At 38.0% G+C, this 17,583-nt stretch overlaps 1 protein-coding gene across 2 annotated transcripts in view; it reads left to right on the top strand.

Moving 5' to 3' along the window:
• The window catches only part of LOC137418014 (uncharacterized), a 67,007-nt gene that overhangs the window by 38,056 nt on the left and 11,368 nt on the right, over window positions 1-17,583 (top strand). For both annotated transcript variants that reach the window (XM_078770743.1, XM_068103986.2), the window contains one exon: window positions 13,406-13,546. In XM_078770743.1, coding sequence (XP_078626869.1) covers window positions 13,406-13,546 — 141 coding nt within the window. The remainder of the gene's footprint in view (window positions 1-13,405; window positions 13,547-17,583) is intronic.

The raw sequence follows: 17,583 nt of genomic DNA, 5'->3' as shown, positions 1-17,583 counted from the left end.
TTTTTATATCAAAAGTTATCTTTAAATAATCTCTAACTATCATAGAACGAAATGACATTTCACCAGAAATATTAACATCATTCATTTTACTTAGATCTACACCCTTTGGATTATTAAAGAAAATACAAATGTCTCCTCTAGAATTATTAATGGTCTTATCATTCTTTTTCAAAGTATCGTGGTCAATCACTTTTTCAAGCTTTGAATAAATTGCCAGGAGTAGAGGAGAAACTTTTGTTAGATTTACTTTAATGGATGTCTTTCCAGGTATAGTTAGAGCTCTTCCTTTAAATGAAATAGAGGGGCTCATGTTATTTTCCATAACTGGTTTTACCCAAAAATTTCCATATTTATCTTTGTTCAATTTAACATCTTTGACATATTTTTCTATATCTTCCACCGAAGTAGAGATTGATTGAAATTTGTCTTTTGTGCTTTGAAACATTGTATTTATTAATGAATAAACTTGCGTTTAGTTTAAGTAAAAATTTACCACATAAATATGATAAGTTCTGAAGGATATTTAGAATTTCCAGACTCTCCATATGATAAATTAGAGAATTGTCCGGCTTGTGATAGAGTGGGGCTTAATGATGAGGATTCATATAAACAATGTATTTTCTGTGATTTAATTTTAATTAATGATAATAAGAAATATAAAAAAATATATAACTCTTTTAAATTAGAACCAAAAATGAATTACTTTACAAGATTAATAAGAGAGATGAATGTTAAGTATTGTGATGATAATACACCATTTCTTTCAAGGGAAGAGACTAATTGTATTGAGGAAATGTATAAGGGTTTAATGATATTTATTATTCAAAATAATTTTAATGGAAATGTTAATACAAGATACTATATAAATAAAATAATGGATTATTTTGAAATTAAACCCGAACTCAGGATAAAATATAGAGTTTCTCAAATAGCTCAAAAAAAGTTGGATAACTTGTTTTCCAAATATATAAATGAATGATTTTTTACCCGTTTGGGAAAATAAGATAAAATTTAATAACCATAAAAACATTCCAAATTCATTGAGATGTCTAATAGTTGGTTCAAGCGGATGTGGAAAAACCTGTTTACTTTTAAAGATGCTCCTTGGTTCTAATTTTTTAGATTATGATAATTTAATAATTTTTACAAAGTCAAGTTTTCAACCCGAGTATCAACTACTCTCACAGGGTTTTAATGCGGGTCTTAAAAAGGAAGACATTATCGGTTTATTTAAACTTCAAAACAAACTAAATGATTATAATATTGATGATATAATACAATTATTTTGTGATACACAGAAATCAAAATCGAAACCCATAACTTGTATTCTCAGTGATAATACGGATGATATACCTTCACCTCAAGATTTAGATAAATCAAAAAAGAACCTTGTCATCTTTGATGATTGTGTTAATGAGAGAAACCAAACAGTAATGGATAGCTACTATACAAGAGGGAGACATTCTTCTTGTAATTGTATATATCTTAGTCAATCATATTTTCAACTCCCTCGACGCTCAATAAGAAACAATGCCAATACTTTTATTTTATTTAAGTTAAATTCAATAGATGTAAATAATTTTTGGAGAGATAATTGCTCTACGTTATGTAGTAAAAAAGAATTTGAAAATTATATGAAACACACGATTGGAAAATATAAATATATTGTTGTGAAACAAGATGAGATACTAAATGATATTTTTCAATAAATAAATACAGAAAATGAATACTGAAGAAAGAGAAAGAAAGTTTAAGGAACATCAACAATTAGTTTCAAAAGTTGTTAAACAACAGGAAGAGATAAAGAAGAAACGGAGACAGAAACTAACTGGTGAAGAAGCCTTTGAAAGAAAACAAGAGAAATTCTTTAAACCACTTTTGAAAACTCAACACCCTACAGTTCCCACGGTAGAATTTACTCCGAAAAAACTTCAAATGCTCAAAGATTTTAGTCAGATAACAAAACAAGAACTTGGTGAATTAGAATATGATGACGAGGGATTATTTCGGAAACTTGAGGAGGTAAATCAACCCCCTAATTATGTTGTGGAAGCTCTTCAAAACAATGAATATTCGGCGGGTTCAAAAACCAGAGCAGGTCTCATTCCAACAGAAGAACCAGCAGTGTTTCATCTTGTGGAAGAAAAGGTATTGATATTTAATGATGAATTGATGTTCTTGAGTTCTACTCAACCAAATGTTAAATTAACTCCAAGATTAATGTTTCTTCTAACAAACCCCGGATTCAGCGGTTCAAAATATTTTGAGGAACCACTTGATATGGAAAGAGAGGAAGATAGGGTATATATTGAGTTGCTAAATGCACTTGATTATGGAGTTTCTGTTGCTGGTAAAAGTAAGAAGAATGAGAAGGAGAAACATATTATTGATGCTTTAAGTAAGCTTGGTTCGGGTGTTAGTTTTCTTCCAAATGACCCATCACAATTAGTTAATAGGCTATTATTGTTGTTAGGTAGTAAGAAGGCTGGAAACAACAATTGTTTTAATGAATCCTCAGCCATTTTAGATCAGTTGATGAACATGAAAATAATTAATAAATGTCAATACAAAGATATTTTATTAGATATTAAATAAGATGAGAAGCACAATTCTTAGTTTTAATTTCACAACGAGCGATTACACAGCTTCATTCCCTTACCCACTACAACTTGACCCCCTTACCTCATATGAGGCATCTTTGTTGTCAATGGAAACTTACAATACCCTTTTTAATATCACAGAGAAAAACAACAAGTTTAGTTATAATCCAGGAAGTGGATATAAAACTATAACCGTTTCACCTGGAGCTTACGAGATTTCTCAAATATCTTCAGAAGTCTCTCGCCTTATGAAAGAAAAAGGTGATGAACCAAAAAATATTGTAATAGATATTCAAAAACACACTTCAAAATCAACTATTAAACTTAAAAATAATTATAAAGTTGATTTCACGATTGAAAATTCGTTTAGAGAGCTATTGGGTTTCTCTTCAAAAAAGATTGAAAATAACGGGACGTTTTACAGTGATAATGTTATCCAAATATCCTCCGGTATAAATTCAGTATTAATTCATTGTGATTTGATTGATGGTGCTTATAATGATGGAATAAGAACAAATACAATATTTTCATTCAGTGCATACTCAACCCCGATTGGTTATAAATTTAATATGGAACCAAAAAATCTTGTCTATTTACCTGTGTCAGGAAAAACCATATACAGAGTAAATTTTAGGATAACCGACCAAGATAATCGTATGATATCCTTTAATGATGAAATTATATCCATCAGAATTCACCTACGTGAAGTTTTTCAATAAATAAATAATGGTTATTGTGAGAAAACACGAGTTGGGAAAATATAAAATAATTACAGGGGAGGGCATGTTCCTTTCACCAGACTATACAAGGTATGTGGGTAGAGGATACTATAAACCTAAGAGACAACGAGGTGTAGGTCATCAATTTCGAAATAAAGGAGATGGGATAATTGATACTCTAATGGGTATTGGTTCAACCATCCTTAAACATAAAGACCTAATTGGTTCAACTGCTTCTGCCGTGGGCTCCGTTGCGGGTGCTATAAAGAGTATAAAAGATGCTCAAAAGGAGTCTCATAAATTACAAGCAATCAAAGAAATAAAAAAAGGTAAAACTCAACTATCTTCACAAGAACGACAAAAAATCATTAAAATACTTGGGTCAGGGTTTCAACAATTTTAATGCTATATAAATACAAGTATGGAAGCGATTGATAGTATCTATGATTTGGATGATACGATTATCATTTCAAACTCCACTAAAAAGGAAGACTATTTTAAGGTAAATGCTATAACAGGAACAGACTGGAATTCAAACGGAACAAAAAGTTTTGAAATAAATAATCAACAAACTTACTTGAATATAGCTGATAGTTTCTTGCTGTGTAAATTTAAATTCACTAAGGCTGCGAATAATACTAATGCTACACTCGTAAATGATTTCTTCTGGAAAATGTTTGACAGTGTCCGCCTGTATATTGGAACACAAGAGGTTGAAGCGGTTGATTATGTCTCTGCTACATCTGAAATGATGAAATTTACACTATATTCGTTTAGTGATAGAATGGGTAAGGGAGCTGTTGAGGGTTTTATTCCTGATATGTCAACGGGTACAAACGCAGACCCTGGTTATAGTCAAAGGAAGTCAATGTATAATGATGACGCAAAAGCTGAGAATAGTTTTACCGTAGCAGTACCTCTGAAAGGTATATTTGGATTTTGTGATTATGATAAAGTTTTGTATGGGCTTAAAATTAGATTTCAACTACAAAGGAATGATAATGTAAATAGATTGCTTTTTGGGGATGAAAATGCTTTTGGAGAAAATAATAAATTTGTTATTAATGATTTGTGTTGGTATATCAGTGAATATACTCCTAATCTTAAAACGGAAGAGATGTTAAATAGAAGACTTAACTCAAAGAAACCGCTAAATGTATCATACCTTAAAAGAAGATGTCAACACGTTAAACTGGAACACACTACCTACACTTGGAATTTAGGTGTTCTTCAAGGAAAGCCACGATACCTCTGGCTCATTTTTAAAAAACCAGATGGAGAGGACGGTACTAATAAGAATAATGCCCTGAGTGATAATGCAAAGGTGAAACAACTTCGGGTTTCTCTTGATGGCACATTTTATCCGCGAGATAGATTGGAAATTGATTGGGAAAAAAATGATTATGCGGAAGCCTACAAGTCCTACCAAAAGGTGTGTGAAAGTAATGGTAATAATGATCCTATTTTGGATATGGTTGCGTTTCAAAAACTTTATACAATCTACGCAATTGACCTGAGTTCTCAAAAGGAAACTATAAAGTCTAATCGAGTGGATACTTCTCTATACATTGAAAGAGGGGAGAGTGAAGAGGTTAATGCATATTGTTTGCTTTTGGAGGAAACAGAATTACAGATTAATACAGATAATGGTGTTATGATTAATATCACATAGGTTTTTTCTCATAAATAAATGGTTGGGGTATATGTTAATCAAATCAATCTTAATAAATTAACATCTTGTATTCAAAATCAAAAGCCTTGTATTATTAATGTTAATACAATTCAAAGAAAAGGAGCTGTAAGAATTGATGTTTTACTCACACACACACAAGTAAAAACACTAAATGATGTTGGATCACTTAAAATTAAAATGACGAAACCTATGTTAAAGAAATATTCAATAGACGAGTCAAGAGGAGGATTTCTCCCGTTTCTAATTCCTTTATTTGCTGGTTTAAGTGCGGCGGGAGCATTGACTGGTGGTATTTCAGCAGCGGTAAAAACTGCTAACGAAAGGAAGGCACAACTAAAAGCTCAAAAAGAATTGGAAAGACATAACAAGGAGTTGGAGAAACAAATTAGTGGAAGTGGTGTAATTGTAGATTTTGCTCAAAAACTTGAAAGTCTACCTGATAAAGCTAGATTGTTGGTTGGAGATATGCTTTCCTCTATCGCTCAAGCGGGTGTTAAACTAACTAAACGGGGTAATGGATTGTATCTTTCTCATAAATAAATGGATAAATGGTTTAAACAATTTGGAAAGAATACAACGTCAAATATAGAACTAGCTAAGTATTGTAAAACACTAAAAATTGATAATGTGGTTATTTGTATGAGAGATGAATTAACACATATAAATAAGAATACAAAGAATATTATTATGAATTTAGACACACAGAATGGTTCTCATTGGGTTTGTATTCATAATAGTCAGGATAAATATTATTTTGATAGTTATGGTATGCCACCACCTGTTGAAGTAATACAATTCTTACAGAATGGTGTTTATCAAACATTCCAAGTTCAAGAAATTAATTCTAAATGTTGTGGCCAATTATGTTTATATGTATTATTTCAACTCAACAATAATGAAAATTTTTATGATATCATTTTTTATCTAATATAAATGACCTATGTTGGAAAAGATGGTTCTATCTTTGGAAAATCCTCTCAGGATATTGATTTATCAAATTATTATACAAAGGCACAGGCTGAACGACAAAAATATAGTGTAAGTAAAAATATTAATATGAAGAATACTTATAAATTAATCAATTATCCAAACCCTACAGATGCGAATGACTTGATTAGATTCAGTGATTTATCACAATATATATCTTTAAAGAAAACAGCACGTTTTGTGAAACAAGTAAAATTTACAACCACAACACCTGGTTATACTGACCATACACCTTTCCTCATTGAATTTAACTACCTGCTTACAATTAAATTTTATAAAGAAGGACATTTAGTTAATATGCGAATTAATAAATGGGGGTATGATATGCCTGATTTAGGGTATAATTGGTCTTTTTCAATAAACATAGAAGACCTACATGATTTAAATCAGTCTCGTAAAGAAGAATATTATCCACTTGGTGAAGATAAGGATTTATGTGGAAGTACAATTAGTAAACAACAAATACGTGATTTTAAGAAAATAAAAATATATGATAGTATAGCGATGGTTCGCATGACAAAGAAGGAAGGTAATGAGATAAGGATAGAAAGCCGAGGAATACAAACCGATTTGGTAGTGGGAAGATGGGGTGGTATTACCTGTCATAATATTAATCTCACATATATTTCTGATACATAAATGGCAGGAAGAAGACTACAAGAGAATTATAATTTTTGTATTCAAGGATACCTACAAGAAAAGGGTGCTCGGTATTACATACCTTATGATTTGGAGCATATACATGGGAATTTTGTCATAAAAAACTGGCCTTATACTGATATTGTTAAACCCACAAATAGAGACTTGTTTAAAATATTAAATAAAAATGAACTTCTCAAAGTTATGAAATATAAAACTCTTTTAGAAATCGTCAACAAATCTTATTGGTATCCTATTATGAGAAAAATAATTATAGATACAAGAATATCTCAAAATCCAGATGAGTATATGTATAATATTCTTTGGGGTTCAAACTCAAGGGTAGCAAGGGATGAGGAAGGAGTTGAAGAAGAGAAGGAGGAAAGAGAGAAAAAGGAGAAGGAGGAAAGGGAGAGGGAGGAGAAGGAGGAGAGGGAGAAAAAGGAGGAGAAGGAGGAGAGGGAGAAAAAGGAGAAGGAGGAAAGGGAGAAAAGGGAGAAGGAGGAAAGGGAGAAAAGGGAGAAAAAGGAGAAGGAGGAGAGGGAGAAAATGGAGGAGGAGGAGAGGGAGCAAAGAGAGAGGGAGGAAAAATATAAAAAGATGGAAATCACTGAGATTCATAAAAGATTGAGTGTATTAAAGCAAATAAATCAATCTCAACGCACCGAAGAGGAAATTAAAGAATTAACAACTCTTATGAAGATAATGGTTTCAAAAATAAGAACGTCAATGTCTTCAATTTCAGGGAGGAGATTTAAACGAGAAAGTGGTGAAGAAGAAGAAGAAGAAGAAGGAAAAGATTATGTGATTGATGATGTTGGTGTCATTGACTTTAGTTAGTTTTTATTTGTAAATAAATGGAGGAGAGAGTGAAGGCATTCCTTAGGATTCTTTATGTTTTAAAAATAAAGATTGAAATGTATATGTTGAAAACCAAAAAGGTTTTGATACTCTGTCGGAATTTTTCTGATAAATAAATATGAGTTATTGTCTCAAATGTAAAAAGAAAACTAAATCTAAAAATATCTCTTATGTTAAAGCTAAAAATAATAGAGTTTATCAAAAAGGAATATGTCAAGTATGTGGCTCTAAAAAGTGCCAATTCATCTCTCCTAAAAGAGGAGGAGACATACAAAAGTTTCTGTCAGGAAGTAAATTTACAACAACTGGAATTCCAGGGGAATTACACCTTCCAGGGTATTCTTTCTGTGGTCCAGGAACAAACTTGGATAAAAGATTAGATGAGGCTGACAATCCTAAACCTTGGTCTAAACCTACAAATAGGGTTGACGAAGTGTGTATGAAGCATGATATTGCTTATGGGAAAACCACTACGTTGACTGAAAAACATAAAGCCGACAGCGAAATGTTGTATAATTTGTCTTTGATACAAAATCCAACGTTGAGAGAGAAAGTTGATAGGTTTATTGTGAGAAATTTGATAAATGCTAAATTGAAACTTGGTCTTGGTTATTCCTCAAAAAACTATTAGGCTCTAATGATGCCATCAAGACTGAGGAGCTTTTGGCTGAAGAATTACACAAACCTATAATCACAAAGTTTAAAAGAAGGAAGGTTTATTCTAAATACACTGACCACATATGGTCCGCTGATTTAATTGAATTGAATAATGACAGGGGATACAGGTATGCTTTAACCGTTATTGATTTGAGGAGTAGATTTGCCTGGGTTGTCCCTTTAAAAAATAAAAGGGGTGATACTTTAATGTTAGCCTTTAAGCTAATATTTGATCGGGATAAAAGGAAACCAAAGAAGTTATGGACTGATGAGGGAACAGAGTTCTATAACAAAATATTCATGAAATTTCTTAAGGGGAAGGGTATTAAATTATACAGCACCTTTAATGAAGGAAAGGCAGTTGTTATTGAGCGTTTTAATCGTACTTTAAAAGAGAAATTATATAAAAAATTCACACAACTCGGTTCTCAAAAATGGGTGTATTTAATTCAGGATATTGTAGATAATTACAATAATACAGTTCATTCATCAACACAATCAAAACCATCAGAAACATTTACAAAATTAGAATATGAAAAGGAGATTAATTTGAGAAAGCCCAAGTTTAAAGTTGGTGATATTGTAAGAATATACAAATGGAAAAGTCATTTTGAGAAAGGTTATACACAAAAATGGACTCGTGAATTATTTAAAATCATTGATGTAATGGATACAGTCCCTTGGACCTACAAATTATATGATTTAAATGGAGAAGAAATCTTGGGTTCATTTTACTCACAAGAATTACAAAAAACACAAGTAAGCAGATAATACCCTTGAAAATAATAAATAAATAAATAAAATGTAATGGGGATACGTTTTTAAATCTGTGAACCCCAAACACAGAATCCCACAACTTTTTAGTTGGGGCTTAACTTTTGTGTGTGTATAATGGGGATACGTTTTTAAATCTGTGAACCCCAAACACAGAATCCCACAACTTTTTAGTTGGGGCTTAACTTTTGTGTGTGTATAATGGGGATACGTTTTTAAATCTGTGAACCCCAAACACAGAATCCCACAACTTTTTAGTTGGGGCTTAACTTTTGTGTGTGTATAATGGGGATACGTTTTTAAATCTGTGAACCCCAAACACAGAATCCCACAACTTTTTAGTTGGGGCTTAACTTTTGTGTGTGTATAATGGGGATACGTTTTTAAATCTGTGAACCCCAAACACAGAATCCCACAACTTTTTAGTTGGGGCTTAACTTTTGTGTGTGTATAATGGGGATACGTTTTTAAATCTGTGAACCCCAAACACAGAATCCCACAACTTTTTAGTTGGGGCTTAACTTTTGTGTGTGTGTGTATGTGCGAGTGAGTCATAATAATATACAAACCCTAACCCAACCCAAGCCCTAACCCAACCCCATCCCTAACCCAAACCCATCCCTAACCCAACCCATCCCTAACCCAACCCCATCCCTAACCCAACCCCATCCCTAACCCAACCCCATCCCTAACCCAACCCCATCCCTAACCCAACCCCATCCCTAACCCAACCCCAACCCTAACCCAACCCCATCCCTAACCCAACCCCATCCCTAACCCAACCCATCCCTAACCCTCACATTCAAAATCCCAACCCTAACCCAATCCCATCCCTAACCCAACCCCAACCCTAACCCTCACATTCAAAATCCCAACCCTAACCCAACCCATCCCTAACCCAACCCCATCCCTAACCCAACCCCATCCCTAACCCAACCCCAACCCTAACCCTCACATTCAAAATCCCAACCCTAACCCAACCCCATCCCTAACCCTCACATTCAAAATCCCACCCAAACCCTAACATAATCTTTCTTTTCTTCTTTTTTAAATACGTATTTCTTTTTTTTTTTTTCCTCTTCCTCCAATTCTGTCTTTCAAGGCTTTTAAGTTTGAAGAAGTAGAAATGGGAAGAAAGAATTTTCCAGCATTTTCTTCCTCGAACTTTCTTGATATTGCTTAAATCAAGCGTCATTAAATAAAGAACATTGTTCATTGCTTTAGAATCCAAAGAGTCTCCAAGAGGAACCCCACAGGTAGAGTCTCCAAAATAAAACCAACTTTCCAAGTTCCCAAGGTATAACCACATTCCTGTTGAGCCTCCAAGATAGGTATCACATTCCGAGTCATCAAAACAAAACCCCCATTCCGAGTCTCCAAAAATATAACCATCTTTCCAAGTCCCCAAGGTAAAACCACAATTTTCAGAAATATTGGGGGTTTCCGTGATAAGTCTCACATAGTATAACTGCGGACCATCAGGGAAAACTTCCCTTTCCCAATTTTTTAGGGTTTCTATGATGTGTCTCACATAGTATAACTGCGGACCATCAGGGAGAATTCCCATTTCACAATTTTTTAGGGTTTCTATGATGTGTCTCACATAGTATAACTGCGGACCATCAGGGAGAACTCTCCTTGTCCAATTTTTTAGGGTTTCTATGATGTGTCTCACATAGTATAACTGCGGACCATCAGGGAGAACTCTCCTTGCCCAATTTTTTAGGGTTTCTATGATGTGTCTCACATAGTATAACTGCGGACCATCAGGGAGAACTCTCCTTGCCCAATTTTTTAGGGTTTCTATGATGTGTCTCACATAGTATAACTGCGGACCATCAGGGAGAACTCTCCTTTCCCAATTTTCAGAAATTTGTGGGTCTCCAATGTATGACTTGTATTCTGGCTCATCAAGGTAGAACTTGTTCAGTGGGTTTTGTTTTGATAACTCACAACAAGTATCATCATGGTAAAACTCTTTTTCAGGATTTTGTGGATCTCCAAGGTATAACTCTTTGGCTGGGTCATCAAGGTAGAACTCGTTCTGGGGGTCTTGGTTGTTCAAAATGTCTTCAAACAAAAAAATAACTTCATCCCAAGTTGTGTTAAAAGCAGAATTTTCATTTCGTATCTCAGATACAATTTCCTGTGAAAGAAAATAACAATGTATTAATTTAATACAATATTTTTTATTTGTATAAATCAAGCTCTATGAATATTAAAATAAACTTTGTTAACTCTTACACGAGTCTCATCTTAAAAAAAAAAAAAAAAAAATTAAATAAATAAATAAATAAATAAACAAACTTACCTCCATTGATAAGAGGTTCGAGTCCAGTTCATCAATCTGAAGGTTGAGTTCTACACAGGTAGTAGGACTCCATGGAATAGCAAAGTTATCCCATTCCATTTCGGCATAGTAGTCCATTCTCAAGTGAAGCAGAAAGCGTGTTTGAAAAAGCCTGTGTGGTCGGTGCCTTTTATAAGGACTGGGTGTGTCTTCCTGTGGAAATTCCCTGGGCGTGTCTTAACTGGAAATGATGTGATGGAAATTCCCTGAAAATGATGTAATGTATTACCTGGAAATGATACAATGCTGAAGAGTTTATAAAGTGGGTGGGACTTAGCAAAAGTGGGAGGAGCTTAGCAAAAGTGGGCGGGGCTTAGTAAAAACTGGGCGTGGCTTAACAAAAAGTGGGCGGGGCTTAGTAAAAATGGGCGTGGTTTACCAAAAAGTGGGCGGAGCTTACCAAAAAAATGGTATGTGGCACTGGAGGCGCTCAAACAAGAACATTGAGGGAGGTTTACCATTTTATCTTAGCTCAGTTAAAATATCTTAATAAAGAACCAAACTCAAACATATTTTTTGTTAATATATTAGATGGTGAAGAGAGTTGTAGGAGAATTAAATTATTTCCCACGCATAAACAAATATTTGTAGGGTCGTTGTTTGAGTGGGTTATATTCACCAGATGATATTAAGAGTAAAAGGTTAAAAGGTCCATGAGGTCAGAAGGATCACAGGTGTTTAAGTGGTCTAATGAATAAGGATAACATGTCAAAAGGTTAGAAGGTTCGTAAAGAACAGGGTGAGAGAAATATAGGTGTTTAGGGGCAATGAGGGAGGGAAAGAATTAATATGGAAGTGAATGGGTCAATGTTTGAGTGGGTCAAAGATTAATCTGCCAGATGATATGTAGAAGAAGGATGATAGGTCTATAAGAGAAAACAAATATTTGTAGTGTTTGAGTGGTCTAATGAACAACATTAAGGATAGGTACTACAGACAAAAGGTTCATAAAGATGAGGGTGGGAGAAATAGAGGTGTTTATGATTTTTGAAAAAGACAAGGGGGTAAATGACATTAGATAGGGATTTCCCATGTTAAACGGAGGTGTCCCAGAAGCAACATTATTACACTACTTGCGTCGCCAGTCAATCCATCCGTCCATCACTCCGAAAACACTTGCAACTTCTTCTCCGCAACCGCTGATGGGATTGTGACCAAACTTGGCACAAATTATATTTGTTAGGTTATGACTACAGTTTGTTGATGGCATTAAAGAAAGTCGGTGTCTAAGGGGGTCTACCGGGGATCAAATTGGATCCAGTTTGACCTCTTCCCCCCCCCCCCCCCACACACCCTCCCCAAAATAGGAATTGGCTTTTCCTCTGAAATTACACACACTATTTCGATGAAACTTGACCACAACCTTCATCACTTGGGATGTACCAATGTTTATTCACAGCACGAAGAAAATCGAAGTCTAAGGGACTCAACAGGGGGTGGGGGGCATTTGGGTCCCAGTTTGACCCCCCAAAATAGATATATGCTTTCTTCTCTGAAACTACACACACAATTTTGATGACACTTGACCACAACCTTCACCACCCGTGCTGTACCAAAGTTTGTTCACCATGTTAAAAAAAAATCTGCCCCTTTGGGGTTCTATGGGGGAGGGGGGGCAGGGGCTGCCCTCCAAAATAGGTATTTGCTTTCTTCTCAGAAACTACACATCCAATTACAATGAAACTTGACAACACCATTCCGTTCATCACCTATTATGTACCAACGTTTTCTCCCGGCATTTTAAAAATCAGGGTCAAAGGTAGTCTATGGGGGGGGGGCGGGGAGGTGGGGGTCGGGGGGGGGGAGGAAGGGAGGGAGGTTGCTCCTAAAAATAGTTTTTTTTCTTTCTTTGTTTAAAGACTTGTGATTATGTTAGTATGATTGCACATGCTGCCCTGTCTTCCAGCATCCATTGAAATTGGTTAAAAATGCCATGATACGGTTTAAAATACCTATAGACAGTGAAGTATACTGCTTTATTCTACCAGGTGAGCACCCAGAGGTATTGTTCTGATGGTTATTTTTAAAGTGAAGTATACATCCATGATGTAACATGTTCTGTGAACTCTCAAGATGGTTCTCAATCCCATTTCCCTGCAAAGGGCTGATGCTGATTTGTACACAGGTGATGTCGATCCTGTAAATGTGGAAGGCAAACAACACAACAACGATTTATCTGTCACAGATGATTCAAAATGTGCTTCTGCAAAGAAAGGTTCAGATGATATTCACATGACAAATGGAAGTGCTCCCTGTTTTGCAACTGGTGAGTGGAAATGTAAAAAATTAACATACTGTCGTGTGGTCTGGCTCAGTTAAGACTGAGCGTCACCACGGATGAATTGAACTTAACGAGGCATCGGGTCAATGGCGGATTTGCAATACACGAGCAGGAGGAAGGGGTAGGGGAGAGGAAGAAGCGGCGAGATTTACCTGACACGATCTCGCCGGCAGTCTTCAACCTGCAGGAAAATAAATCGAGCCAACGAAAACCTAATTCAATGCACAAAAAGAAACGTTTATTGAACGGAACCCGAGAACAATGGACGAGTCGATAAATAAATGTCCTAAATTGGGATCCCACACACAGCACTTACACAACAGCACAGGGGAAGGAATTAAATAAAAGGATCGTCGCGTTATGTTCTGTGGTGCGTCCTATCTGTCTCTGGATGTGTAACGTCCGTCTTCCAACGCGGCTCCGGTTGGCGTGAAGAAAGGCCTCGATGCACCCCCGTTTGCGCGCTGCTGGGCCCAAGCCCACCAGTGCGCGGCAGGCTTCGCGTCCCCAAACGAAGCGAGCGGGCGTGCAACCCGCCTCCGCAGCTGTGCAACGTCCTCCTCGGGTTCGACACGGCCCTCCGATGCACCCAACGTTCGTGGCGAGTGAGTCGCAGATGAAGGGACCAAACGAGGAGGGCGAGGGAGGAAGGAAGGTCTGGGAAGGCAGAAGCCAAAGCGAGAAGAAAGGTCGAGACGGAGGTCCGGGCAGAATGGATCCAGGAACGAGAAGGGAAAATGTTGGCACACATACGTTCACCACCAAAGCCCGGACTGAAGTGACAAAATGTCCGCCGCTCCAAGTCTCTTGTTCGGCGTGCTCTGACGTCAGCCGGGCCTCTCCCCAATTCTCGAGTCCCCTCCCACCAGTCGTGTGACCCAACCACCAACCCCTCGCTGTCCATCCATCGCGCGGTGGGTGTGGCCTTAGCCTGCCTTGTACGATGTTCCATTGCCATGGTGGCATACTGGGCGGCCGCCTCCTGCTTGTTGTCCCCCGTCGCACCGCGGAGCGAAAGGGGGACTATGGTTTTCCCCTCCGTCCATGTGTCAGTCCGTCCGTCCGTCCGCGCGGGCGTGCGTGCGTGTGGGCGGGCATGCATGCGTGCATGCGTAAGCGAAGGACCGCTTCCGAATTTGGTGTGTAGGTGCAACCCACGTCGAAATCCAAGATGGCCGCCGCCATGTATGTCTGATGCCATGTATGTCTGAACCTTTTGAGCTGAATATCTTGAAACATAAGCGAAGTACCAACTTCTAATCTGGTGTGTTGGTGTATCTCGGCATAAGGAAGAAAGCTGTTGAAAATTGGGTCGCCACGTCAAAATCCAAGATGGCCGCCGCCATGTATGTCTGAACCTTGTGAGATGCATATCTTGAAAAATAAGCGAAGTACCAAATTCTACTTTGGTGTGTGGGTGTATCTCGGCATAAGGAAGAAAGCTATTGAAAATTGGGTCGCCATGTCAAAATCCAAGATGGCCGCCACCATATATATGTCTGAAACTTGTGAGCGAAATATCTCGAAAAAAAAACGAAGTACCAACTTCTAATCTGTTGGGTGGGTGTATCTAAGCACAAGGAAGAACGCTGTTAAAAATTGGGTCACCACGTCAAAATCCAAGATGGCCGCCGCTATGTATATGTCTGAACTTTGTGAGCGAAATATTTTGAAAAATAAGCGAAGTACCAACTTCTATTCTGGTGTGTGGGTGTACCTAGGCACAAGCAAGAACGCTGTTTAAAATTGGGTCGCCACGTCAAAATCCAAGATGGCCGCCGCCATGTATGTCTGAACCTTGTGAGATAATATCTTGAAAAATAAGCGAAGTCCCAACTTCTAATTTGGTGTGTGGGTGTATCTCGGCATAAGGAAGAAAGCTATTGAAAATTGGGTCGCCACGTCAAAATCCAAGATGGCCGCCACCATATATATGTCTGAAACTTGTGAGCGAAATATCTTGAAAAATAAGCGAACTACCAACTTCTAATCTGGTGTGTGTGTGTATCTACGCACAAGCAAGAAAGCTGTTTAAAATTGGGTCGCCACGTCAAAATCCAAGATAGCCGCTGCCATGTATGTCTGAACCTTGTGAGATGAATATCTTGAAAAATAAGCGAAGTACCAACTTCTAATTTGGTGTGTGGGTGTATATCGGCATAAGGAAGAACGCTGTTGAAAATTGGGTCGCCACGTCAAAATCCAAGATGGCCGCCGCCATGTATGTCTGAAGCTTGAGATGAATATCTTGAAAAATAAGCAAAGTACCAACTTCTAATCTGGTGTGTGGGTGTATGTCGTCATAAGGAAGAAGGCCTTTGAAAATTGGGTTGCCACGTAAAAATCCAAGATGGCCGCCGCCATGTATGTCTGAACCTTGTGAGATGAATATCTTGAAAAATAAGTGAAGTACTAACTTCTAATCTGGCGTGTGGGTGTATTTCGGCACAAGCAAGTGTGTGGGTTTATCTCGGCATAAGGAAGAATGCTTTTGTAAATTGGGTCGCCACGTCAAAATCCAAGATGGCCGCCGCTATGTATGTCTGAACCTTGTGAGCGAAATATCATATCATAGCATGTTTTCTGCATCTTCCACTTTGTCAACTCGCATCACTTCACCGACCGGGGACCTAGGCGTATCGCTTGTCTTTCCGGTTTGTTTTATCGTCAGTCATTGTATGGGGTGGGGGGGGGGGGGGGATGGGGGAATTTAATCAATGTGGTGCACGAAGGGCCTATCTAATGTCTATGGGGTGTATTGCCATAAGGGACACAGGTATGCTCACAGAGGTAACGACACACAATGGAGTTAGCATATTCCCTACAACTACTTAACATGCCCCTCTCCCTCGTGGCGGGGACGAAGATACACTTAATCCGACATACGGGCTACAGGTCCTCTACTTATTTACATCGAGGTGGTTCTAGCTACCCACGACAGACGAAGCATGATACCGACACAGATCTACCTAGATCTAGATATTCCCCAACCCCTAAATTCATAACGCAGTGCCCCCCACCCCCTCCCCCCTGGAACCATAGCCCCTGCAAGGTACACTGCAGGCGCTACCATTCCACAACTACTCCACAACTACAGTCTTAGCACTTACCGTCTCAGACTCAATTATCCTCTGAAATAAAGCAGGAGGGCTGTGGGAAGTAAGCCAAATCTACCTACCTATGCTCCTTAACATGCTATCCCCCTTAATCATTAGAATTTGTTGTTCCTGCGGAGGGAGGAAACAAACAACAACACGCAAAAACTAACTTCACCACAAAACTTAACCTTATCCAAAACTTCAAAAATTCGTAAACTCAAATAAAACATTTGTACAAACCCCTTCCTACAGACTTCCATCATCCCCTGGTGGATGCCACAAAATGCAACATTACCTGCGGGGCCATCCCAATGTACCCCTAAATTTCCACGGGCCCTGTCCTGGTGATACAGGTGAGTGACATTGCTTGGTAGATTTCGCCCACATTCATTCAACAAAAATCCTATAACCATTCATTCTCATTCCAAAAATCGCTACAACACTAAATCATTACCAAGCACTTATTTCACCCCCCCTCCCCCACCCCCCCCCCCCCGCCCTGCAGAACCATGGCATAGATGTCGTATCACATGTGTGCATTTCTCTCAACTAGGCAGCGGGGAGGTACCGCACAATCATGATGGTGGAGGCCCTTCAGGCTGTGGTGCCCGCAGTCCCAAACACAAGTCACTTGGCTTACAAATTAATTGCACCCCCCACTCCCCTTTACCTCTTGATCCCGTGAAAGTTAAACAGCCCCTTTCCACCGTTACCCCGCCGGTGGGGGTCTCCACACACCAGGCTCTGTTGCCTCCTGCTTCTGCGCAGCACACGGGTCGCCGGGAGTCTCTTACCCCAGGGTGCCCAAACAGACCCTCCACCGACGGCTCCAATTTCCAGATACCACTGGCTGCCAGGGGTAATTGCCGCAGAAGGGGGTCACAGTCATCACTCCTCAGAGCTTGATCTGTATCTGCGGACACG

The sequence above is a fragment of the Myxine glutinosa genome, chromosome 1 (genome assembly GCF_964187855.1).
Source record: "Myxine glutinosa chromosome 1, kmMyxGlut1.1, whole genome shotgun sequence".
NCBI lineage: Eukaryota > Metazoa > Chordata > Myxini > Myxiniformes > Myxinidae > Myxine > Myxine glutinosa.
Note: the sequence above shows the minus strand (reverse complement) of the source record. Positions and strands in the feature narration are given on the sequence as shown.